At 34.4% G+C, this 25281-nt stretch overlaps 3 protein-coding genes across 8 annotated transcripts; 1 reads left to right on the top strand and 2 right to left on the bottom strand.

Moving 5' to 3' along the window:
• Positions 1 to 1189: 1189 nt before the first annotated feature.
• On the top strand, positions 1190 to 5077 carry LOC108193996 (uncharacterized). Its single transcript, XM_017360872.2, has 5 exons — positions 1190 to 1449; positions 1565 to 1716; positions 4414 to 4472; positions 4572 to 4682; positions 4774 to 5077. Exons 1-5 carry the CDS (start codon positions 1349 to 1351, stop codon positions 4789 to 4791), a joined length of 441 nt encoding a protein of 146 aa, XP_017216361.1. The 5' UTR covers positions 1190 to 1348; the 3' UTR covers positions 4792 to 5077.
• LOC108193994 (uncharacterized) lies at positions 2131 to 4394 on the bottom strand. Its single transcript, XM_064082193.1, has 2 exons — positions 2985 to 4394; positions 2131 to 2366 (listed from the first exon to the last, which is right to left on the bottom strand). The coding sequence occupies exons 1-2, from the start codon at positions 3703 to 3705 to the stop codon at positions 2335 to 2337; spliced, it is 753 nt and encodes a 250-aa protein (XP_063938263.1). The 5' UTR covers positions 3706 to 4394; the 3' UTR covers positions 2131 to 2334.
• Positions 5078 to 6935: 1858 nt separating the features above from the next.
• Positions 6936 to 23924, bottom strand: LOC108196067 (protein ALWAYS EARLY 3). 6 transcript variants are annotated; one of them, XM_064081125.1, is made up of 20 exons: positions 23732 to 23924; positions 22034 to 22157; positions 21132 to 21230; positions 20824 to 20886; positions 20228 to 20305; positions 19154 to 19340; positions 18751 to 18959; positions 18305 to 18629; positions 17612 to 17686; positions 16482 to 16759; positions 16327 to 16380; positions 14581 to 14832; positions 14270 to 14448; positions 13891 to 14173; positions 12571 to 12807; positions 11805 to 11972; positions 11168 to 11311; positions 10856 to 11071; positions 7588 to 7857; positions 6936 to 7391 (listed from the first exon to the last, which is right to left on the bottom strand). In XM_064081125.1, the coding sequence occupies exons 2-20, from the start codon at positions 22136 to 22138 to the stop codon at positions 7227 to 7229; spliced, it is 3387 nt and encodes a 1128-aa protein (XP_063937195.1). In that variant the 5' UTR covers positions 22139 to 22157; positions 23732 to 23924; the 3' UTR covers positions 6936 to 7226. The 6 variants fall into 6 exon arrangements, with proteins under 6 accessions (XP_063937195.1, XP_017218645.1, XP_017218648.1 ...); XM_017363156.2 differs by having other exon boundaries at positions 16327 to 16383; positions 23732 to 23870; XM_017363159.2 differs by having other exon boundaries at positions 11811 to 11972; positions 16327 to 16383; positions 23732 to 23870.
• Between the last annotated feature and the right edge of the window lie 1357 nt (positions 23925 to 25281).

Raw genomic sequence — 25281 nt, 5'->3', positions numbered from 1 at the left:
ATCACGAGAGAGAGAGTTGGGGTTTTGACAGAGAGGAGGTTGTGTTTAGATGATCCAAAATCCTACAATCTATAGGAGTATTTATAGGTGCAGAGAGACTTGTGTGTTACTCTTTCCAATAATTAAATGATTTGAAACAGAATCAGATTAAAACTTTCAAACTACTATATGCCATAAATAATTTGAACTAAATCAGATTCTGAAACTTACTTCTAATATACCCGAAACTAAAAAAGGTAGTATGTGCTACTCTTTCTCATAATTAAATAATCTGAAACAAAATCAGATTAAAACATTCATACTACTATATTCCATAAATAATCTGAAACAAAATCAGATTCTGAAATTTGCTTCTAATATACCCGAAACTAAAAAAAAATAGTTCTAATTTTTGATATTTTTCATCCAAAAATTCCAAAAAATTAGAAAAATAAAACGTAGCGATGTGAGAGGCGCCACCTACACGCCCCTCGCTTCTCCTTTATATAAGTATATTGATGATTGATTGATTTTGGATAATATGTTCTGAAAAATAATTTCTTGAATGATATTTTTGTTATTTGTCATGCACCTACAATTTAACAACTCCTTACAGAACCTCTATTATTAAAGTGTTTTTATAAGAGTATTAGTTTATTGTATTTTAATTATAAATCAATTTTCAATTTATAAGTTAGAATCTCAAAAATTAAAAATCCTAATATTTTTTAATGATTTATTATTATTTTCTTAAATTTGACTTTACAAATAGGATCAATTTAAAAATAAATTATAATAAATTATCATCTTTTTCATATCTAATAAATTATACGCATAAAAAAATATTTAAATATATATTATCAATATTGGTTCAATATAAGTAACTTCTTTCTTATAACAAACAAAGGGCATGTCTGCTTCTAAATTCTTTTTTTATTGATCTATTTGTGTAAACAAGCAGAAGCCTGTCTGCTTCTAACATCTGTTTTTTATGACCCGTTTGTGTAAACAAGTAGAAACAGTTTTAAGAAGTTGAGAATGCTAACTTTTCACTCACAGTTTTTACTTTTTTTCAACAATTTATTAACTTATTTAATTTCAATTTTAATCCATTTCTTTACTTTAAGTAAAGAATAATTTTTTTTAAATTTGCCCAACGTCCAAAACAACCTGGGCTTCTTCAAAACCTGCCGAACGTATTTTTTAGTGATGCTGTTACTGGGCTATACACATAGTCCTCGTTTAAGGCCCAGGGGCCAATCTTTGTTTGAGCTCTTACAAAACCCCTGCCGTTGACGTTGTCACGTTCCCGAACGACGGTGTATAAATAAACAAGAATTCAAAGAACACACACATCAAATCTCTAACGATGGAGGGATTGTCGGAGGAGGACAAGAAAGCACTCCGAGGAAGCAAGTTCGCCCCATTACCTCCTCCCTCCAGATCCACTTCTTCCTTGTCTGCTCCTAGGTATACTCTTCAATTTCTCATTTCAATCTCATATCTTATCAATATCACTGCTTGTTCAATTTTATTATTTAATCTATTAATAATAAGTGTTTTTGTTGATTGGGGTTATGATCAGGTTGGCTCATCCAGGAGGGCCATTGAAGACTAACAAGGGTGCTGCCTTGGCTAAATTTCTCGAAAGAAAGCTGCAGGATCCGAACGCTCTGGCTTCCATTAATCCCCAGCTTCTCGAGCTCGCTGTCAAAAATGCGAAAGAAACTATCAGGGGTAGCCTTCTCTGTCTTTTATTACTACACGTTTTTTTCTCGAATGGCTGATATGTTAATTTTAGCGTGATAAATATATGTATAATGAGAAATTGGGGATCACCATTGTGTGCAACCTGATTTTGTTAAATTTGTTTGTGGATCGTGATTAGGGTTTTGTGGATAGGAGATGCTTTTTCTGTTTTCTTGGTAATATTTAGATTGCTTTAGGCTTCTAGGTTTTTTGTTTAGGTACATACACGATTGAATCAATGTGTGCCTGTTGTTGTTGGAAGATATCATTTATCTTTAGGGGCCAGAGGCTTTGTTAGCAATGGAGTAAACTTGTAAAATAGACAAACGCTTTCAGGGAATAGCATAAGCAAATAAATCATGTATATATACCACAATCTCTCAGCTATAGTCACAGTAAACTTGCAACAAACTCAAAGCGATGCTTTCGTTATGTCAAGTATTTTACCATGGGCCACTACATAGGTATGTAAAGGTTTTGGATCTCCATATTGTGTCACTTTGTCAAATTTTTGATTCATGAACTGTTTTAGTGCTGTTTTTGGTGGTTTCTGATTATGTAAGCAAAGAACAAGTAGAACAGAGAAGATTGAGAGACTGAGAGATATTAGACAGATATAGAAGAGAGAGATGGAAACCCTGGAGAGAGAAAAGAACAACAGAATTTAGAGAGAGAAAGAGGCTGGTGGAAATACTTACATGTTCATTTCACAATTGCATAAACTGAAATGTGTATAAGCAACACAAGTAAAGTAAAAGTAAATGACTTATCTACCCTTACTAACCCCCATACTCTACTATTGTAGTACTAATAGAGTAATAGTACTACCCCGTCACTGCTCCTGACACACTCAGTAGGATTTCAAATCGTACTCTAGTATCGTTAACATTTACGAGCCTAGCTTGCCCCACAAAATTCTTATATGAAAAAGTCATTTTCTTTTTAATATTGTTTGATTTGAGTTACACAGCTATAGCTTATAAACTAGGAAGCACCGACTCGGATACGGCGACACGGGACACGGGACACGGGGATTCTCCAATTCTCAAAGAGTTGTGGATACGGGACACGGCAAAAAAAAAATAATAAAAAAAAATAATATTTATATATGTTAAATATTGGATTATATTCATAATAATAGAGTTTCTTTCATACACATATCTATTCTGCATTTTCATTCGAATGATCATTTTGTGTAAAAAGAACAGACTCCATCTCCGGTTCATCAAGGGAGAGATTTGCAATTTCTAAAATACCTGCACCTTCCACTTGTGAAAAAGCATCACCACCAACATCCCACATCTTGCTTTCTCCTTCCATATAAGCATGAGTTTTCCTTGAGAGAAGACGAAGATTTGTGTGAACATATACCAAGTCTTTAGCACGCTGTGGTAGTATTTTATTTCTTCTCACAGAATGGATAAACGAATATGTGCTCCAATTCCTTTCACAGCAAGAGGAAGATGAAGGCTGTCCAAGTAACTTCAATGCAAGTGATTGCAATGTAGGAGTAGAAGCGCCATACATTACCCACCAGATTTTTGGATCAAGAATGCCTCTAGCCTTCAGGGAATCATATGAGCTGTACATACCCATGCAACCTGAAAAATTAGCAAACTCAACTACAACCTTATTCCTTTCATTCTCTTCTGGAAAAAACCTCATCAAGCAATTGTTTCTTTCATTTGAAATTTCCATGTCCCTGTGTGGAGGAACTCGTCCAGAAGCTTCATCACCAAGCCATTCTCTACTATAATACTTTGGGTTTAATGAATGAGCAAGGCAGTGAAGTGGAGTATTGCTTTTGTTCCACCTGTCCACTAAAATTTTATAAACAACAGAATAGAAACTTGATTCTTCACTCAACTCCTTCCCTTCGAAACGATATATACTTGCTTTCACCTTCTCAATCATCGTGTCCCACATATCGTAAATCAGGTGGAGCGTTGGTCTATCCGTATCAGCTTCCCGAAGCATGTCATAAATTGGATTAGTTAATAAATTGGATTAGTTATAAACATACTATATTATGGACATTGCATGATCAGACTTTCGAAGCAATCACTTTGATCTGAGGTGGACAATTAAAAGTTATGTAAGGCACAATTAATAGATAATTTGAGTAGTTGACTGCAATTATTGGGATCAAGGAGTGCTGGCCAGTAGTATGGCACTTTTAGTGCCAGAAGAGGTCTGGTGTTAGATTATTTCCCTCTCCCGCTATTACCCACGACCAAGGTAACTGGACTGTCGGGGAAGTTATCTTTAACACTCATGAACCCATAAGTAATCACAGAAGTTCTGAATTTTGGATATAAACCCCTTAGTTCACAAGTGTACTGACCATCTTCCTGCCTTTCCCAACCCATAGTAATGCATTTCTGATTATCATGTCTTAGTGTTTTTACTTTTTAAAAAAAAAATTCTATTTATGCTTTTCTTTGAACACTCAATTTGATGTACCAATATAGAGTTCCAGGTTTTCCTCCCAGCTGAATGCATGTTCTTAGTTCTAAGGATATCTCGTAATCACTTGCCATATTTTTCTTGCTTGCTTGCATTTTCGTAAATATGCCTCCTAAAGTATGAGTTTGGAATGCATAACTAACACACTTTTATTAGAGTGAGTTGGTAGTGAATAGACAATTTAAAAGTCTGGTTGACAATTTGAATCTTTATGTTTAGGTGGAAGCTCGAGTTCGGGTAGAATAGTTCAGCATGTAAACTCCTTTGGAGACTCTGAGGTGCTATAGATTTGCAATTATGCGAATTTGATTCATTGTCGTTTAGCGTTAGTTTTTTTTCTGCCTGGATTTAAGTTCTGAATGTACTTAATTTGTCAGGAAACATCGGAGATGGATTATGAACCTCAGGTGCACACAAAGAAGAAAGAAAATAAAAAGAAGAGTAAAAACAAAATCAAAAACAAAAAGAAGAAAAACAAAAGGCAGAAGGTTGTATGTCAATTGGCTAATCCTTTGAAATTTTTTATTTTCATTTCCAGTCCCTAATCTTTGCTTTAATCTGGTGATTTTTATTCTGCAGATTGTGGATGAATCTTAGACACAAAGTAAAAACCGAAGCTTTGTAAGTTTGTGGATTACCAGGGAAGGAACCCTGACACTTTTTTTCTCTTTCTCTCTGTAATTGGGATTAGGTTAAGCTATGGACATATAAAGACTAGGATTTTACAAGTAATTTCAGCTGAATTGTCTGCTATTGGGTCTTCTGCTGGAAATGATAGAAGTTTAATTTTCATCCGTTAAACCTGAATCCCTTGTGTTTGTAATGCTTTTCTTGGGGCCTGGCCTAGGTTTTTCTAATACACATGCAAGGTTTTAACCCGTAATCTGTAGTATCAATCAATCTGTCATGTTCATTAAATTTACCTTTGCCAGTTCTTAGTAATGGTAGTAGTATATACTACATCGTTTAAAGGTAGTATATTATAAGACTCGCACCCTAAAATTCCATTATCTACTTAACTCAGTATGATATATGTGTGTCCACTGTCCACACAGAAAATGAAATTTTTTTAAACCTTCATTAGTTAAACCTTAGTTTAAGGCTAATGTTAGACTTAAGTGTTGTAAAATTGGCCAAGTAGAATTCAGATGGCCCAGAGAATGACTAAAATGATTAGGGCTAATAGACAGAGAGCTGTATAAAAGAACATGCCTAAACAGTAAACACCTTGTAGAGAAATGAATTGTGCGCATGCCTTTGGATCTCTTTTGTTTCTTGATTAGGCTTTCAAGCTTCTAGAGCTGTATATGTACTCCGATAATTCCCGGCTGAGTGGGAATCACACCCAAAGGATAAGCCCCACTTCCAGGTTATGACTATCCCATCGTGCTCAGCCTTGGATCCTTAAAACAAATTTAGGTGGTTTGCTTTTTTAAGTTGATTACTGTTTTTAGTCATAACTTCAAAGCTTTATAATACAGCCAAAAAATTGATTGGATCTCACAATATGTTACGTACAGGAGGTTGCACAATGTTGATTTTTTTGAAAGTGTTTTGGGGCTAGTGAAACAAGTTCAGGTGGTTGCTTTCCATTTCTAGAACAGTCAAGAAATTTATTTTCTGCCTTTTAAAAGAGAGCGGAGTCGCCTTCATTTCATCATAATTACACCGATTATATAATGACTAAAATATATTGGTATTTGTTGACTCGGACCTATTGGAGTATTAGTTTCCTGCACATCTGGAATGAAGAAAAGTTTAAAAACAAACCATTTCTATTGATCGAGTTCCCCAATTGTCATCTCCCCTGGAAGTAAGTGGTAAGAGGGCTAAAGACTGAATAATACCATTATGAAATTTCAAGGGTAAGAAAAATAAATTATCATGAAATTGGTACATGAAAAAAAGGACCGATATAGTAAATTTCATTGTGATATAGGAATGATTTTGAGAATTTGTGCTACACAAATTTGTCCAAGTATATTATATATTGAGTATATTGCAAAACGCACCCCCTGGTTTTTGCGAAAAGCACTTTTTACCCTAGACTTTCCAAAATTGCACTATCCACCCTCATCATTTGAAAAGCGCAGCAGTATGCATCTGGTTTGACCACAGCCGTTAGTCTCTCCCGTTAACGTTAAAATTTAAGGGTAAAGCTGTAATTTCACCGAGGGCTTTACAGTCCACTTCTATTTTTCTAATTGTTTACCCTAAATATCTAATTCCCTCCCAAATTGAGACATAACCCCACCCCCCACCCCCATCCAAAAGTCGCTCCATCTCCCCCAACTAAACCTTGCGATCAAAACCCCAGAATCAATATACTTGCACTAAACTTTTTGAAACTTTGTAATTAACAACAATGAGAGGGCGTTTAAGGACCGGCGTTCAAGCCCGAAATGATGGTGACCTTTGGAAAGAGGATAAAGAGAATAAGATTCCGTAAGCCATGATTCATTAAGCCGATTTGAAAAAGAAGAAAAAAAAAACGAAGAGAAAAGAGAAGAAGATGTTGTGGGGTTGTATATAGTGTGTGTATATAAAACCAACATGAATAAGACCGTTGCTCAGCATTTAATTAAATAAAAACTGATATACCAAGCATACCCTCAGCATTAACGGTAACGGATATATTTAACGGAAGGGTCTAAAATGTCGCGCCAAAAAAATTATCGGGGTGGATAGTGCAATTTTGGAAAGTCTAAGGTAAAAAGTGCTTTTCGCAAAAACCAGGGAGGTGCATTTTGCAATATACTCTTATATATTTGACAACTAATGGTCCGTTCAAATCCACGATTTACAGGCATAACAAAAATCTAAAGCTTATTCTGATGAATATAAACTACAACTATGAGTGCAAGTTAACTTCACGAATATGTAACGGTCCTACAGTAAACTCATTCTACTAAGTAAAAGATGCACCAATGGGGAAGAATAGGCAAGATTTCTTGCCCGGATTAAACATACGCTTAATCTACTCGACCCATTTACAAGATACAAGAACTTATTCGGCAAAGGATCGAGTTGCATTAAGTTGGTACAAGCGCCATTATTTGATTCCTAATCATAATCATGCACTTCTCTATATCAGCATAAACAGGAAGATTCTTTGACGAACAAGGCTGCAAACTTGTAACAGCAGAATCCAGTATTTGAGCTACATCTGCTGGTGGAAACTGTCGTTCTGTACACTTCTGCGATAATAGTGGGATAAAAAGAGGGACAAAGTTAATAAGGATCAAGAGAACTCCTTTTACAATACCTAAGAGCAAACTAGTACAACAATTGATCTGCTTTGAAAGTGAATTGTCAATCTACCTATGCGTGCAATTGTCTGTGACAAAATATCGGATCAAAGAAAACAATATAAAGTTATTCTAATTTTCTAACCTGAATCATCAGCAAAGTAGCTACACACTTAGCAATAAGTTCTGAAGGAACTAGGTTTTGTTTATCTGACTGTGGATTGAATAGGGTCTGCAATGGACTTAATGTACCACTTTTAAGCTCTTGAGAAGCCAAATTACCACTCTCTGTGGCTATAAAAGGCCTCTCAGATGGTATATAGGTTTCTTCGGACGGTATCTGATCATAGACATAGTCTATAGCCTCCTCAATCTTCTCAAAGGTGTTTCCCCCACCCTTCATTGAAGAAAATGCCTGACAAAAATACACAAGAATCACTATTTATGCACATGAAAGCACCTCAAAAAATGAGGAAGAGCATATTAAGTTACATAATATGGGATTTGGCCCATTTTCATATTAAGAGCAGTGTTTGGGTGATTCACATTGTGGACTTGTAATGAGAAAATATGCAACAAGTCATAAGTTATCTCAGCCCTACTTTTCTTCCCATTAGTCATAAGTTATCTCAGCCCTACTTTTCTTCCCATTTCATTTTGCATCTGTTTACAAAGCTAGCACTGGACAAAAACGGCTCCCCTTACAACCTCTCCTTTTTGCATTGCAGATAACAATCAAATGGTCCTTTGAGAAAAAGCAGATAAACTGAAAGTCTATTGCTAAACTCTATAGTGTATTAAAAGTAAACCCACATTATATATTGCTGCAAATGCAATATGTTTCATCCAGATATTAAGTCAATAAATATAGAGTTGAAGGAATTGAATCGGAAGCCATGATCTTGTTGTTACCTTGTTACTTTGAGGAAGCAAGGTATATATATATAGGCACTTGCTCAAATGAGAACTTTCTTAAAATGAGAACCGTGAGAACTTTTTTAATTTATCAAAATCTCATTTATTTGAAGGGCCCCGCCAGGGGCACCTTCACAAAAAATGTATATCATTAAGGTCTCCACCTAGCTAGCCAAAAAAAAAATAATAATAATAATCACTGATGACGTGGCAGTGGACTTTTTTTTTTTTTTGATTTTTTATTTTTGACTAGCTAGGGAGAGACTAGTTTTATATACATTTTTTATATTGGGTTCCCACTAGTTTGATGTTTAGATTAATATTCTTGTCCTGCATTTCTTGTCTAATTTTTAATTCAAAACTATTTTTATAATTTACACTATTATTGTCCTGAATGTAATATTGATAATTTGTCCCGCATATTTGTGATATATCTAAGTGTTATTTTATCTTGCAACAAATTCAATTCGTTGCAAGACAATGACAATGAGTTCAGTGCCAATCATAGCAATGTCCAACTACATCTTTGTTTTGTATGCAATTATTATTTTTATTTGTTAGGATTTCGGTGATTGAACACCAATATTATGAAATTATTATTTTATGTTATGCAGGATTTAGAAGTGCTGCTTGTTGTTCACCGATTTAGAAGTGCAGGACAGTATAGGGAGAGAACACGAATGTGTAGGACAAATATCTGCAGCCCTTGGATGGATAAGAAATGGATGGCTGTGATTAAGTCTCTAAAGCCTCCACAAAAATCAGAGTCCATAGAACTTTTCTCTCTCTCTCTCTCTCTCTCTCTCTCTCTCTCTCTCTCTCTCTCTCTCTCTCTCTCTCTCTCTATTATATATATATATATATATATATATATATAGAGTATTACTCCAATAGAAACTTCCTTATTCTAGAAACTAAAAACCAAGCTGGAATATCACTAAATCCTAAAACAAATACCACTAAATTCTTAAACAACCCCATCTCCACCTCCATCTTCACCAACCCCACCTCCATCTTCACCAACCCCACCTCCACATCCGCCACTGCCACCACCTCCATCGTCGCCTCCTCCATAACCACCACTAGCTCTATGCCGTCTGCCTCTTCCATAACCACCACCTCCATCTCCACCTCCATTATTTCTCTAACAACACAATCTCCACCTCCATCTTCACCAGCCCCATCTTGGTCGCTGCTTCAACCTCCTTCAGCCCCGTTCATACTTCTTTCTCTACCTCGGCTCAACCTCAAAACGCGGGGGAGCCTCCACTGTTTCGGCAACGCTCAAACCCCCTATTTCAAGCCACCCAAACCTCCGCTACAATCATCCTCCTCCATCTCCACCTTCACCTCCACCATCTCCACCACCGTCACCACCATCTGAATCGAAAACGTCAACAGATCTAGAGATTCTGAGCAAAATCTGGAACATATTAGAGATTCTGGGCAGTTCCCGCAAGTTTTCACTAATTCCTGCAACACTGATCACTAAATCCTAAAGAGAATATCACTAAATTGTACTGAGAATATCACTAACCTGTATTGGTTTCTAGTTTTTATTTTAAAAGTAGTTTCTATTTGATCATGAGCCTATATATATATATATATATATATATATTACCTCTGTATAATATCACTTCATAATTTATGAAGAATCATGCTGTTCTTCACATCAGGTACTCAGGTAGTAATATATATCATCTTATGCAGCTAAGATAGAAATTCATACTCAAACGGTGTACAACTTATATAATAATATATACATGCTGAAGATATATTTCCTGACAGATAAACGACTGAGATATCTAGGGAAAATCAAGAACTGAGATGCCACTGAAAACCGTAATCTTTCCTTCGATTATATTTATCACATGGTCCAAATTTTGAAAAAGAATTGTAGTAGCATTAGTGTTTAAATATCTTTTTGCAAACATATTCAGGAAATATTTGTGCTCGTTTCACATTTTACCTTGCACTTGTTCGCATAAACTCAATTTCCTAAATGAGAACACATATACACACAAAGTAACAATGACAGACAGGCTTGTACAGGTTTAGAGGTGTCCACCAAAGTGGAGTACCGTTGTGCCCGTTTCACAATTTACACTTGCACTTGTTCACATAAACTCAATTTCTTGAATAAAAGCACATATTGAACTTCAATGTCTGCATGCAAGGCAAGCTAGAGAACTGGCCTCAGCTAATTGCCTAATTATATTAGCCACAAGGTATTTAGCGGGAAAAAAGGAGAGCCTTGAGGCTATACAGAAATTGAGCATCAGAGGTGGGCATGATGTGTACAAATCTCTACAATGAACTTGCAATTCATAGAATACAAGGCAACCAGTATTAACGGTGGGCATGATATATGCCTTTGAATGTTAAATATTGCAATTAGTATCCTTCAATTTTATGATACTACATACAATCACTAAGCACATTAAAGCAGAATGGAAGTCATGAAAGAGGAAAGTGGTAAGCAGTGAGGAGTTTTGTACCTGAATTGCTGCACTAACCATTGTATGAGCCCTTGTTCTAGAGCTCAAAACAATTTCATTGACATGAGATCCATATTCTTCATTTTGAAGTGAACAGTTAGAAGAGTTGAACACACCAACAGAACTGACAGAATTTGCCATGGGCTTTGGCCATGTAAGAGAGCCATTTCCTTGATATGTATTACGTTGCTTTAAGCAATCCAAAGCGGAAGTAACCTGCTAAGAAAATAAAAATTGGGATAGCACTAACTAAATTGTAGGAGAAATTTGAAGAAAAAACAAAAATTAACATAAACGCATGAAGCTACAAACCCGCTCATCTGCATCACGTAGTTGTACGAGAACAGCAGCATATTGCTTTTTAAAAGGCTCAGAGTCCTTTAGAGTTGAAACACCATCCTTCTGATTTCCCAAAACATCATTGTTCATTTCCCTTAACTCAGAAACTAGCACTTGCTACAAGATCCAAGACGATCCATCAATTCTAATCTATGCTTACCATATCTCTATATTTTTTTTATATGAATATAATTTGATATAAAAGAATCACTTACAGTGAAGCATAATTTAAAGCTAGAGGAACAAAAAATAAATGATTTACAAAAAAAAAGATTAAGAAAGACGATCAATATTATTTTCTTCCAAAGATGAAGCTTGAATAGGCATTCTTATACAGATGAGCTGTAGTGAGTGGCTCCTAGTAGTACCATTACTAACAAAAATGCACTAGTCTGGATATCTCTACCAGTTGACTCCATTAGATGGACATGAACACTATATATCATCAATGATTGAACAAGAGAAGACTTTTCATATGCATTTGACGCGTACAGTTCAATTATTAATAAAATACGGATACACGACCAACTGAGTTTTAAAGAAGAGTGTCTAATTAATAAATTTGTCCATGATTATTACTAAAAAAAAGTACGAAAGAAGATGGAAGTACCGGAACCTTTTTCTCGAGAGCACGACTTAGCTCGGCAATGGCCTGGACATCAGCTTCTTGAGCCTTGATATGTGCTAGTGTAGAAGGGTGAGAGTATGAAATTTGTGGATTGGGAACTTTATCTTTGGGGCCAAGTATAGCTTGTGAATCTACAAATGCAGAGCCAATCTAGCTCAAGAAAAAAAAACATATTAATAAAGGACTTCTTTTGAAATCTTATTATCAACTACAAAGTTCTTCAACCTAATCTTCTAGACTTCTACTACATTTTAAGCAATAAGAGTGGGTGCAAAGAATATCAGTCAAAAGACTCAAAACTAATGTGAACAGATGATATGCAACAAGAGTTTGTTTCCCAGAGAACATTATAATGTTACCCATAAAGTTATTTTGCAAGCTCATAACACTTGAGGCTACAAAAGAATATATCTTAACTTTAAGCAAGTAAGCAAAAACATATTAAACTCCGCAAAAAAGTCATTTAGAGCAAAAAGAGCATTTACCATACTCCTATGTGAACTGAAATTTTCAATTTGCATGGGCATTATTACAACAATATTTGAATTTTAATCTTAACGTCATGCATAAGTTTGCATCAGAATGGCCAGCTAAGAAATCACTGTTATCAAATATCAACAGTAATATTTAGTAAAATAAAATAAAATTCAACAGCGTTTTATCAAAGGGGCCAAAAATCCACAACATGCTGTAGAATCTCAGAGAGACACCTAAACAGATCATTTTTACTGAATATAAAAAAACCAACCTTTGCAGGATCTAATAAATTAAACGTTGGGTGAGAAGCAGCTGATGTATGAGGGCCAGAAAAAACATTTTCCAGGTTTTCAGATGGAGAAAATTTGATATATCCTTCTGGTCTTTGGTCTTTTGCCTGCCCGTTCATTCTGAAGTTACTTAAGTTCTCAATGTCCCTAGCACTTATATGCCTTGTCATTGATGTTGGCATATTCTCTAATGGATTCGAGGGCATGCAATCAATATCCTGAAAATGATATGACAAATGGGTAAGCAAATGCAATACGATATCCTTCACTGGAAGAAAAAAGATGGAATCAACAGGATAACGGTGTTGTGCATAATTAAATGGGTAGAAAGACCAGATAGAATGAATTTTGAATATAAGTAATTTTTGATACATGTGTCGATATTGCATTCTCCAAAGGCCAAAGTAACTCATGTACGGTGAGTTCTGGACACACTTACAGTTATGGATGGACAACACACTTTGGCTATACTTCTTCGCAGGGATTATAAACACCTGGAATACCTAAACTAGCACATATTTTGTCATACTTAAACTTTATAATCATTTGACTGATTTTTCTTACCTTCTTGTTCATTTTGGGGGACTATTCAACCCTACACATTCGCTTAATTTTATTAATCCATGAAAATTGAATTAAAACCAAGCAACAATTATATGGAATAAGTTGAGGACTAAATATAAGGTTAGAGACGAGAGCAAATAGCCCAGTAGTGGGAATATCAATCACCAGACACAAGCATAGCCTTGTTCTGTCATCAATCCCAAAAGGTAGAAGTGGTCATGGACCAAGAGCTTTAGGCATAGAACCATAAATTTCTATCTTTACTTCCCTCATATACCCCCGACCCAAACTTAGAAGTCGTGATACTTCTTATAAAGAAAGTATCCAATTCACTTATTAGTGAAGCAACCCACAATCAAAGATAAAGAACTGTATCGAGGACAGACTCCTTTCTAGAATGGTATTTGTTCCCATGAGTTCTACATATGAGATATGACAATAAGTTAAATACAGATATTTCAAGTCCTTATGGCTGGGTGGGCATTGTCACTTCCTTTGTAGCGAAAAGATAAATTGATGAATACTGACCGCATAAATAGATGTATCAAAAACCAATATATGCAAGTAGTATTATAAATTCAAAACAAAAAGTGAAGCCAAAAACTAATTACCAAAAAATTAGCAGTACCAAGATGAATTTTATGAATACTAACTGCATATGTATCAAAAACCAATATATGTGGGAACTATTGTATTATAAATTCAAAAAAAACATGAAGCCAAAAAATTAGCATTACCATGACAAATTCTACTCCAAGTTCGGGGCGATCAAATTGAACACGACACCTATTATGATCTACTGTTAGGACACTGCCATCATGAATTTCTCTAGTCTTTGGATGAATTGCAGTTACACGTTGTCCAACAGATAAAGGCCTTGCAAGATCCGTCGGAAGCCCTTCCCTAGTACCTGAATGAAGTTCGGTATAATGTGTTCTAACAGAATCCCTGTATCGATTTAGTTTCTCCTTTTCTTCCTTCAGAAATTGTTCAGAAAACCTTCGCGGTTTGCCAAGAGAGCTGCATCAAGATGAGAGCTAAAATTAAGCATTTTATATAAACGACAGCTCAATCATCAAGATTAATGTTTGGTAATAAGAAATGAAAAACAAATACCTTCTTATGACACCCCATTCAACATGTGTTAATCTAGGAACATGACCCAGACCAACATGAAGCAAGTACTCCACAAACTCCCTTTTAGCAAACCATGGGTAATCAATTGCACTATAGAACCACTCAAATGCACACCACCTACGTACTTGATGATTGGAAAAGCAATTTAAGAGCTTTTTCTGCATTTAAAGAAGTAAATGTGGATATAACTCCAAGCTTAAAAATGTTATAAATGTAGATAATGCAAAAAAAAAAAAAAGTGTTCATAATTGTGCTTTGTCCCATAAAAATCGATTGTGCTGGCCTCTTACGGTTCTATCTGATACTTCCGAATCTGCATATTTGAGGCCCTTGCGGACCATTGTCTTACGAAATCTTCTTACTTTATTGGTTATGTCAACCTGGTCTGCAACAGGAAGACATACACCTGAAATAGCTGAATCCCCGGCTTCCTTTTTTGGACAAGTACTTGAAGAAGAATTCTCTGGGTATTTATTTAACATGGGTGAAGCACTTTGCGACGATCGCTTTCCCTTGCTTAATTTATTCCACACCTCTCGACCCTATAATAAAGTCAAGCACAGCATTTGTATTATTAAGGTTTACAGATACAGTAAGCAAGAACCTCCCTTCTCAATAGTAACACACAAGATAACTCTTCTAGACTCTAGGCCTGTTAGACAGGCAAGATAACTCTTCTACATGGACTTGGTATAGAACTAAATATAGATAAAAATATGATGATACAACAGGTATCAGAGGAAGGCCCTAATAGGATCTTATACTCTTCAAAACTCCCCTCAATGTTAAACAACTACTAATACTGTAACCAATTAATATATATTTCAATAAAATAAACGGGGGTCGAACCCAAGTCCCTTCCTAAACTGGGCTTTGATACCATGTTAACTAAACAACTCGTCTAAAACCTTAAGGTGTCAGAGGAACGCCCCAGTAGGATCTTTATACGCTTCAACAAAAAAGCAAAATTATATCAGTTTATATGGCTAAATTTCAAAAGTACTTGAAATAGGGACTGACTGGAGACCAATAATGAATCTTCCCTACAGGCACAAGGTTTTCTATTTCATACGCTTTCAATCTTTTATACTTCAGGCAGCAATTTATTTTTTTTTATCTCAATATAGGTGAATGCATGTAACAGTAATCATCAAATTTTACTAAACAAACATGGATAGGATTGACATAGTCTATAACATAACATAATAGTTGAGGTTCTAAATATATATCAATAATATAAGTATGTTAGCGAGTTAGTAATATTATTATACTCCCTCCGTCCCACAATACATGTCTCTTTTGAAAAAATTACGCATATTAAGAAAGCATTGATTAGATAAAATTTTCTCACCTCTACCCCTAATAAATGCATGAATGTAGACTCTTATTCAACCTCCATTAATTGTTATACAACTTTCAAGAAGGGTAATTTTGAAATATTTGCAATATATTTGCATTGGAAACTAAAAGTAGACATGTATTGTGGGACAAAAAAATTTTCCAAAAGAGACATGTATTGTGGGACGGAGGGAGTATTTGGTTTCATTATCTTTAATATTGTAATATTTCCATATTGGTTTTCTGGTAATTATTGTACTCTTCTGGAAGTTGACGGTTCTAGAATGAACCCTCATTTTTTTTTTATTAATTCGTCTTTAAAATATTTGGCCCAATGTTCTCCTCCGACATTTTTTCTTAAAGAAATTATCTTTGCATTTAAAAGAAGAAAAAAAATCTGTGAAATCATATGACAATGCAGTTTTTTGCTCTTAAGCTTGGTGCCAAACTTTTAAAGCATCATGTTCCATATTGATCACAATCTTTTAAAGAAACATCTTCCATATTGATCACAATCTTATCGGCTCCATCATATGCTTCAACAATGAATGTAGTACAGATCATTTAATCATTATAATTAACATGCTCCCTGACTTTTTTTTTTTTTTTTTGACAGATGCTCCCTGACTTGTATTAATTAAATTATTGGAGGATCAGGTGTCTTTAAAGAGGAGGGGAAAATAAAGACAGACTTTTACCTCAGCTACTTGAGATTCACTCATATGATTATCAGTATGACGTTCAGCTGAAACCTGCTATAAATAGGCTGTCAGGTTAACTCATACAAGGACAATGATGGCTAGGAAAGATGTGAACTGTAAAAGAAAGTATCATGAAAATTATGTCATCTTACTTTAGATGCCAAGGTCTTCTGCTTTTTCCTCGACAGCTTTGTAACAGAATAGAGAGTTTTGAGCTCAGCCTCAGGACTACGACTAACACCATGAGCGGAATCTTTTCCCAGTATGGATGTTCTATTTGTAGCAGCATGTTTTGATCCTGGTATTGATTGGTTCCATCTAGTCTCCGATACCCATCCTTTCTCTATCTGATGGGTCCTATTATCTATACCGTCAAGGGATTCAGGTTCCTCAACTTCATTACTTTCTTCTTTCACATGAATGGATGAATCTGACGAGGGGCAAGAGACAGAAGATAAAATGAAAGAGCATATAATGGCAATTAAAGAGCTACAATCTGATTAAGTAGCAAGCAGGGCCATGTAATATAATTTGGAGGCCCTGCTCAAAATTAACAAAAGCCTATAACTTTTTTATATAGCTAAAAGAATCAAATTATTACAAGAAATACAAAACTAAGAAAATTTTACCTATAACGTTTTGTTTGCCTAGTGACAAGAGAAAAATATAGAAAAAATGAAATAATAATAATGTGAAATATATTCAAATTACCTTGGTGTTTTAATGTTTAGATAAAGAATGGTGGAAAGAAACTACTCGAATCTTAGGTGATATATCTTTTTTTTATTATTATTATAAATAATACTGAAAAATTTATACTTACTCATTACAAGTGTTTCCAATTTTTTTTTTACTCCGGCCTTACTTAAATCTAATTTATATTAACAAAATACATTTTCAATCATTATAATACAAACTTAAAATGCGAAGTATTATAAATTTGGTCCTCTTAAAGTATAGACCCGTGTTCAAGTTCAACTGATCCACTTGCTCCCCCTCTTAGCCAGCTCTAGTATCAAGTATCATGAATCAAACTATCAAAGTACAAAAACGTTCTGACACAGTCACTGATGACAAATTTTGCATAAGCCAGAACTCATACTTCCTTTTTATTCAAAAGTTACTTGTTATATAAAGCTCAAGAATAGATGTAATATGGCCCAGACATAAACCTTAACAATGTAGAAGAATGAAATTAGGATAAACATAATACACACCATTAACAGCAATATGCCAAATCTAATATCAAGAAACAATAACCTTACCGAAACAATAACCTTACCATTATCATTTGTTGATTCAGGCATGAGAACTGCATTTGCCAAAGCTTCCAGGCCAGTTAAAGCAGAGGCTTCATCTAAAAAAGACATACATGTGAAAAAACTCTTCCAATAAATGTATAAAAACATGATAAATGCCAACATGTAGGTTCTTTTCGGGTTGTCTTCGAAGGAAACACACGATGTGCAATTTTAAACATCATTGAACTAAAGAGAAAACCTTAAAAGCTATTTGATCCAGAGAGAAAAAACCAGCAACAGCTATTGAAGTTTTTTGCATTAGTACAACGATATTTATTAGTCATTTGCTCAAGTACAAATCATCACAAGTATATATATATATATATATATATATATATATATATATATATATAAAATATCGTAGTTCTCTATATAAATATGCCGATGGCTGGAAAATGATTAATATTTTATATATCTTATGAAAGACTTAAACAATTTCAATTATTAAAATATTTTAAGTTATATAAATTAGCATTTACAATGATTCTAAACACAAATTGAAAATAATTATGATATAATTATCATGTATTATTATTTTCTTTCATATTACAAAACTTAAAATATTACATAAGAGTATATAAGGTACGGGCCAAAAAGTTGACAAGTTTTTATCAGCCAAGCAAAGATATGCAAGAACCAGAAATGATAGCAAAAATCAAAAGAACATTAGGTACCTTGGTCAAAAAGAACCTTCTTACTTCTCTTCCACCTACCCTGAGAATACCTAGAATGTTTTCCATTTGAAACCTCTATTTCGGATTTTTCACGCACTGCTCCTAGTTTTTGTTCTTCTGTTCCACTACAAGCTTCCCTAATCTCATCTCGACTGTTTCTATTGTTATCAACTTCTAACTTCTTCCCGTAAACTCTTGGTTCTTTCCGAGATAATACACTCTTATTTCCTGCTTTCATCATATATCTCTTATTCCTAGGATAGTCCTCATTATCAGCATTCATGCTCCCCTCCAAATCATCTTCATCCATGTCACTGTCACCAACCTTGCCGAAGTTGATTTGTTAAAGAAAAAATAGTAGAAAGTCATTTATTTAATGAAACAGATTTCAATAGCAACTGTTAGGGCATGTAGCCAAAGAAATAGCAGAACAGTAAAAAGATTACCATTCTCTTTGCTGAGCGTGAGAACCGAGAAGATCCACCCCTTTGTGAAGCTTCCGCTAATGCTATAAGATTCTCATGGCCAACATCACTATCATTAGCATCACCATACTGTCTGGTTGGGGAATTATACGCATCCCTGTTTATATTTTCATGAGAAAAGGAAACAGCAAATCGAGGCGTCCTTTTTCCGACAACACGAGGTCGGGTTCCTGTACAGAATTGCAGTGGACTGTGTTACTACTTTATAGGGAACGGGCCAACAGTGTGACTAATCAATTTATGATATAAGAGGCGCAAAACAAGGTACATGTTGTGTATATAAACTGACTGTGTGTGTGTGAGAGAGGGGGGGGGGGGTATTATAGCATGCATGCCAAAAAGTTTCATAAGCACCAGAGCATACCACCAGAGCGCTTCTTCTTCAAAAGCGGAAGGTAGTCATAGCTTGGTGCAATTGCCTGAGAACTTGTAGTCAAACGCCCTTCAGATCCTTTAGAAGTCTTAGGCTGTGCTTTAGCCTGAGAACGCTTTTGAAATTTTCGAGATGTCCCTGCACCTTCATTGCTTTCTTGCTCACTATCACTTCCAGCCTAATAGAAAAGAAACAAAAGACAGTTTTCAACAAGCCTTATAAAGAGGCAACTAATGTACTCCAACAGATGAATTTAGGTATGCACAATTATGAAGAAAATAAGTATGTGAATCCAAACCAAATTAGCACCCATACCAGGTAATATTATGACGGCAACATGAGAAGCAAAACAGCATTGGATCATAAGGCAATATGTAATAGACAAATATACACATCGCTAATCGACATTGCGACTATGATTATATTTACTTGCCTATGCCGCATATATAAAGACAAGATTTCTTGAGTAAATTGAATAAGTAACTGCAGTTTACACTTTAAAATAAAGTAGTAGTTTGTGGAGAAGGTGGTGAAATTTTTCTATCTTAAACATACATACATCAGTTTATAGTTGAAAAGGGGAATATATATGGTATAGTTTGTGGCGATCTAGACGAAAATTAGTGAACTACTATTTGTCTACTATATACGGTCCAAAACCATTTTCAACTATTATCAGTGGAAGGTAAATTAAATCATGTTCTTCCTATAGCAATGATCACCAAATTCAAACACATTGCACAAAACAGCAAACAATATCAATCAGGGTTCCCATGTTTCATTAATCATACATAAAGCTATAAATTTCAGATGTGAATGTCTACTTTAAAATCTCTATTTTCACTAATATGCCTTGTAAACCAGACTTGGGTGTCTTTGATAGCAGGATATCTTTAATCGTGTCCATATTTTATGAGCATAATCAACATCTCCAGATAGCTTAGCTCAATTAAAACGATCAAATGAACACATTACCAGATAGTTTATAAATACCAATATTAATAATGGTTCAGTTAAACAATCAAATGAAAACATTACCAGATAAAATATAAATACCAAAATTACCAGATTGCAATAGTGGTCTGTCATCATTGCAATTAATCCAGCCACTGAAGCAGTTCCTTCTGGAAGAGACAGGTAAGCCTGAAAGGCAACAAGCTCAGATACAAGTTCTAATTACTGAAGACACGCAACATACACAGTTCACTGCTTTACTTTTTGCAAAGTTAAAAAAATAAGCACCAACCACAAATCTAATGTCCAGTGTTCTGCAGACCATGATTTCATAATGTTGCTCCTACCATCCCAATATGTTGTTCACTTTGACTTTTGTAGTCAAGTGAGTAACGGCTCAACTTTACACAACATAACAATTTGAACTGACCATGTATAACACAAAACTAAACTGATCGAGATTTCGAATTTTTTGAACCTTAGGGCAAGGTAGTAAATTCTATGTAATTTATTACGGCCATCATAGTCTAGAACCTTATAGAAATGGACAAACTCAAAAAAATACATTTGTTCTGGGTCGCTGAGTGTTAATTGTATTCATAAATTAGAACAGATTAATATAAGATATAAACTTCAAAAATGCAAAAGGTGAACAGTATCTAAACAACTACAAATTCTTTAATCTTTACAGACAGAATCATACTCACTCTATTCATAGTGTAAAGAGCCTCCACCATTTCAATGGATCGATTTCGCAGTACAGCTCCCACCTAACAGACCATTCAATAATGATTACATTAGTATTGAATTGAAAAGTTTTTAATACTCAAGGCAATAAGTTGCAGTTCATATCAGAGACTAGACAAGTCATTGTAGGCTTGTAGGCTACACTCTTAGAAAACAATATAACTGCTACAAGGAAACTCAGATACTGCTGCTTAGAAAAATTAAATGAAAAAATTTTCTTCAACTGTTGACTTGGAGCCCATAATTTAGATTTAAACCGACTACTAACCTTTTTCCAGTCTTTTCCATGCTTTCGATATGCTTGATAGAAGTGCTCAAGCTCTTCCTTACTCCATTGAGGGCCCAACATGTCAGACAACTTCCTTTTCTGCAAATAATGACAAAAACTTCACCTCAACATGAAGAATACACATCTTCTCCAAAAACAAAAGAGTGGACTTGTAGACCGCATATGCCAGACAAGGATGGAATATTAGGTGCCATAAACAACCATGTAAAGAATTTGCCAAACAAAAAGACATCTGTCATCTGGAACTTATAAATGAATGGAATCTTTGACCACAATAAAGAAGTAAAACTGTCCTCAAAAAAGAAGCTTTATTATGTTTTGACCATAAACACCTTACACACTTGTCATCAATTTTAAACCTCATATAGCAAAGTATAATCACAATGTTTCCTTAAAAGATTTATCTCTTTCCGGATTCAAGTTCAGTTCTAAGAGTTTACACTGGAGAATTTGTCCCATACCGACAGAACTGCAATCAGTCAAGCCATCTATGATCTATGTTCATGGCGTTAAGTTCCTGAGCATACTCGTCCCCTAATGGCTTCTGAAGATCAGAGCCAGCGGACACTATTCCAAAGGGATTACAAGAAAGGAGAACAAGTAGCCAAAAACTTAGTACCAGCTTAACAGTAGGCAACTTGCAAAAAACCTAAAGTTTTAATATTTTACTAGGGCAGTCACAATTTTGTTAATCATTTTACCAAAAATACCAAGCTCTTGATCACAGTGTCAATAAGTATAGAAAAATTGCTTCCGCATGAAGAACATATTCATTAAGGCTGTACAGATAAAATTTATCCAATCACAGAGAATGACAGAACTAAATGGACCAAAAAATTCTGCTTTTGATTAGCTGAATAAGTAATAAATGTGACACTAACCCGGGGGACTCTTCTATCAGCAGCCTCCTCATGTTTAACAGGAGAGACATCGTTAATATTAGAATGCCGCTTGTACACACTTCTGGACTTTCTTGCTGGGCCCATGAAGAAAATTTATGATTACCTGCATGGATAAGAACAATGGGCATTAGCAAATTCATTTAGCAAGCATGTACAATATATACACAATGAAATACAAAAACGCATGTATATATGAAGTGAATAATTTGATATAACAATACGTTAATATGAGACAGTTTAGTATCGTATACTCTAAATTTGTATTTGCCCAAATTCATGTAGAAGAAGGATCCAAAACAAGATTTAAAAACACATACAAATGTATTTTTGATCCAACTTCAATTCCTTAATATGATAATTAGGATGTGTTGTCCAAGTTTACGATGTAATGCCTTCTATTGCTTTAGAAGTTTCAAACGGTTGAAAGCAATGCTATCTAATCTGGGTCCCACGATTCAAATATAATCTAAGAAACCTACAATATAAATATTAATAACAATTATTTACATATAAAAAAGCAAAAAAAAACAAAATGAAGAGGCCAAGGTTGACCCTTGTCACCTTTTCATTCAGCAGTTAATATATAGCAAGAATTGCATGATAAGGAGTACTTTTCTGTTCACTTTTTAAGTATAGACACAACTGGTAAGAGATGATCGCATATATAACATTTGAAATAAAACTCGACCCAAAAAGGCCAAATCTTTATAGTTGCAATAATGTTACAGCCATGACAATAACCAGAAGCCTTCTAAATCATCACAAGCTAACATTTATTTAAGCTGAGGCTACTGCATTGGATTACATAAATTTTCAAATATAGGCTAGAAATAAGGATCCAAATCTTTTGAAAGTAGCATAATAAGTTTAAAGAAGTTAAAGCAAAACCTTTTCCACATCAACTGTCTATCAAATTTACATTAAAATGAGGAAAAATACAATATCAACGCCATGACAGCATATAAGAAACCGAACTAAAACTTTATTCTCAGCCTTGATATACCCCCTACTACATAATTTTAAGAAGGCAACTCCATCTCCCCAAGTCCTACATACAACCAAACTGAGAGTCTGAGACACAAGATTTCTTCAACAAATAACCATGCTATATTACTACCAAGCGCCACAACTAAAACCATAATATCATGTATACACAGATAACATACGTTTTGGCCATAAAAGGCTTAAAAATCAAAGCTTTTCCAGAATTAATCAACTTTACCACAAGAAAATCCAGTATCAAACACCAGGCACCATATACTAAAACTACAACTTCATGATTCATCCACAACAGCTTATAAACAACGCAACAGACATTTCACAAACAAATAAGTGAACCGCATCATCAATCTTCACCAAACCGCAACTCAAATTCTCAAAAAACTAACATCCTCTCGATCAATATCAATACCTTGAAGCCAGTAATAACTAACACATCACTCAAACAAAGATCAGCTCACACATAAATGAATCCAAACGAACTCTCGCAATCAACCAAAAAATCATATTCACGGAATCAAATTCAGAAACTAACAAAAGCAACTGAAATCATACAATCAAACAAACGTCATATACATACAGATTATACAGAACCGACTAAAATCTCGGTAAAACCCTAATTAACATCATAAACATCAAAAAACGAAATCAAATCAGATAATTGAGCTAGTTACTCACAAATTCAAACTCGTTCACAATCAAAACATCAATCGAAAGAGATTAGATGAACCGATTGAATCAAAGACGATAATTGAGCGGCGATTCGTAAGTGTATGTATAGGTGTGTGTATAGGAAAGGAGAAGATTTGATGTGAATTTTGGGGCTAACAACCGCGAAAATTGAAAATAAAATAATTAGAGAAGATGGTGTGAAGCTAAGCAGAGAAAGAATGAGCTTTTTCTTCTTTTTTTAATTTGAATTTTTCTTTTTCTTTTTTGAATTTGATTTTGATCTCGTGTGAGACGGTGTTTGATGTTAACATGGACCTGCAGCGTTTAGAGGCCACGTGGCGTTGTTTGATCATTCCTTTTTCAGTGAAACGTGAGAAGGATTCAGGAGTTGGGGGTTTAGTTGATGTCGGTGACTTGTTTGACAACGGGTTCGTCGGAAATTAGATGGGAAAAAAGTTAAAATTTGTCAAATAAAAATTTAGGTTATCATGTTTGTCTACGAGTACGTAGATCTTGACAAAAAAAAAAGTCATAGTTCTATATAAATCTAGATAAAATATTGTTTGATATTATTTCAGCTATATAATTTAATAATGGGTTTTTTTATACATAACCAAGTTTAAAAGAATTTTTGCGAAAATACCACCTCTTTTTAAAACATATTGCAGAAATACTATATTCCTAAAAATATTTTCAAAAATACGGTGGTTGCACATGCAACCACATCTGCAACTGCCAGCAACCACATGCAACCAAAAATGCCACTTTTTAAAAAAAATAAAAAGTAAATTGCATAGCGTGTACTTCTAGTTTGAGGCTTGTGCACTTTGTGTATCTTGACTTCAATATCTAGCAGAGTGTGTACCTGTCATTACAAGATTCTAGCATTGTGTGTGTTTCCGTTAGATATCAGTTAACGGAGTTAATGTTTGAGGTCAAGCCGAGCCATACATAACACTCTGGTAATTAAATAGGACCAGCAAAATTTTCGTTTGTGTACATGATACTTATAATTTTGATTTACTGATGCAGTGTAAATATATACGTACTCCCCGTCCCTCTGATTTATTTAATGATTTAAAAAAAAATTGACACATATTTTATTATGTATATAAAATCTAGTTTCATGATTTATTTTTTAAAAAATTTTATAAATATATAAATATTAAATTTTGATGTAGAAAAAGAATTGAAATTAATTTGTAAAACTACAATATATTTTATATAGGAATATTAAAATGTGTGTCAAGTCCCCATACCCAAGATAAAGTACCTGAAAAAAGGATTATTCCCAACCTAAGTGACAGAAGGATTATTCCCTCGTTCCCCGACTTGTATAAATTAGGGACGAGAATGTGAGACGCACATTAATTAATGCTCCTGAAAAATATAGTTCTTAAATTATTTTATAATTTTTTTTGAATAAAAAGTTGATGTTTAAAATTTTATTCCAAAAAAAAATTAAAAATAAGTTGTAGAATTATATTTTATAGGAATATTAAATTGTGCCGACTAGTTGAAAAAATGTATAAAAATGAGTAGGACATCGGGTGTAT

The sequence above is a fragment of the Daucus carota genome, chromosome 7, assembly GCF_001625215.2.
Source record: "Daucus carota subsp. sativus chromosome 7, DH1 v3.0, whole genome shotgun sequence".
NCBI lineage: Eukaryota > Viridiplantae > Streptophyta > Magnoliopsida > Apiales > Apiaceae > Daucus > Daucus carota.
This window is presented reverse-complemented; position numbering and strand designations above follow the sequence as displayed.

Bases quoted from the DNA above. Each gene is read 5' to 3' on its own strand.
- LOC108193996 (XM_017360872.2), top strand. From the start codon at position 1,349: ATGGAGGGATTGTCGGAGGAGGACAAGAAAGCACTCCGAGGAAGCAAG. The intron at 1,450-1,564 runs GTATACTCTTCA...GGTTATGATCAG, and splicing joins TCTTCCTTGTCTGCTCCTAG to GTTGGCTCATCCAGGAGGGC. The intron at 4,473-4,571 runs GTGCTATAGATT...TTAATTTGTCAG, and splicing joins ACTCCTTTGGAGACTCTGAG to GAAACATCGGAGATGGATTA.
- LOC108193994 (XM_064082193.1), bottom strand. From the start codon at position 3,705: ATGCTTCGGGAAGCTGATACGGATAGACCAACGCTCCACCTGATTTAC. The intron at 2,367-2,984 runs GTATTTTAGAAA...TTCTCTCTCCAG, and splicing joins TTCACAAGTGGAAGGTGCAG to GGTTTCCATCTCTCTCTTCT.
- LOC108196067 (XM_017363153.2), bottom strand. From the start codon at position 22,138: ATGGGCCCAGCAAGAAAGTCCAGAAGTGTGTACAAGCGGCATTCTAAT. The intron at 20,306-20,823 runs GTGAGTATGATT...GTTGCCTTTCAG, and splicing joins CTCTTTACACTATGAATAGA to GCTTACCTGTCTCTTCCAGA. The intron at 14,174-14,269 runs GTATTTGTTTTT...ATCTTGATGCAG, and splicing joins GAATGGGGTGTCATAAGAAG to CTCTCTTGGCAAACCGCGAA.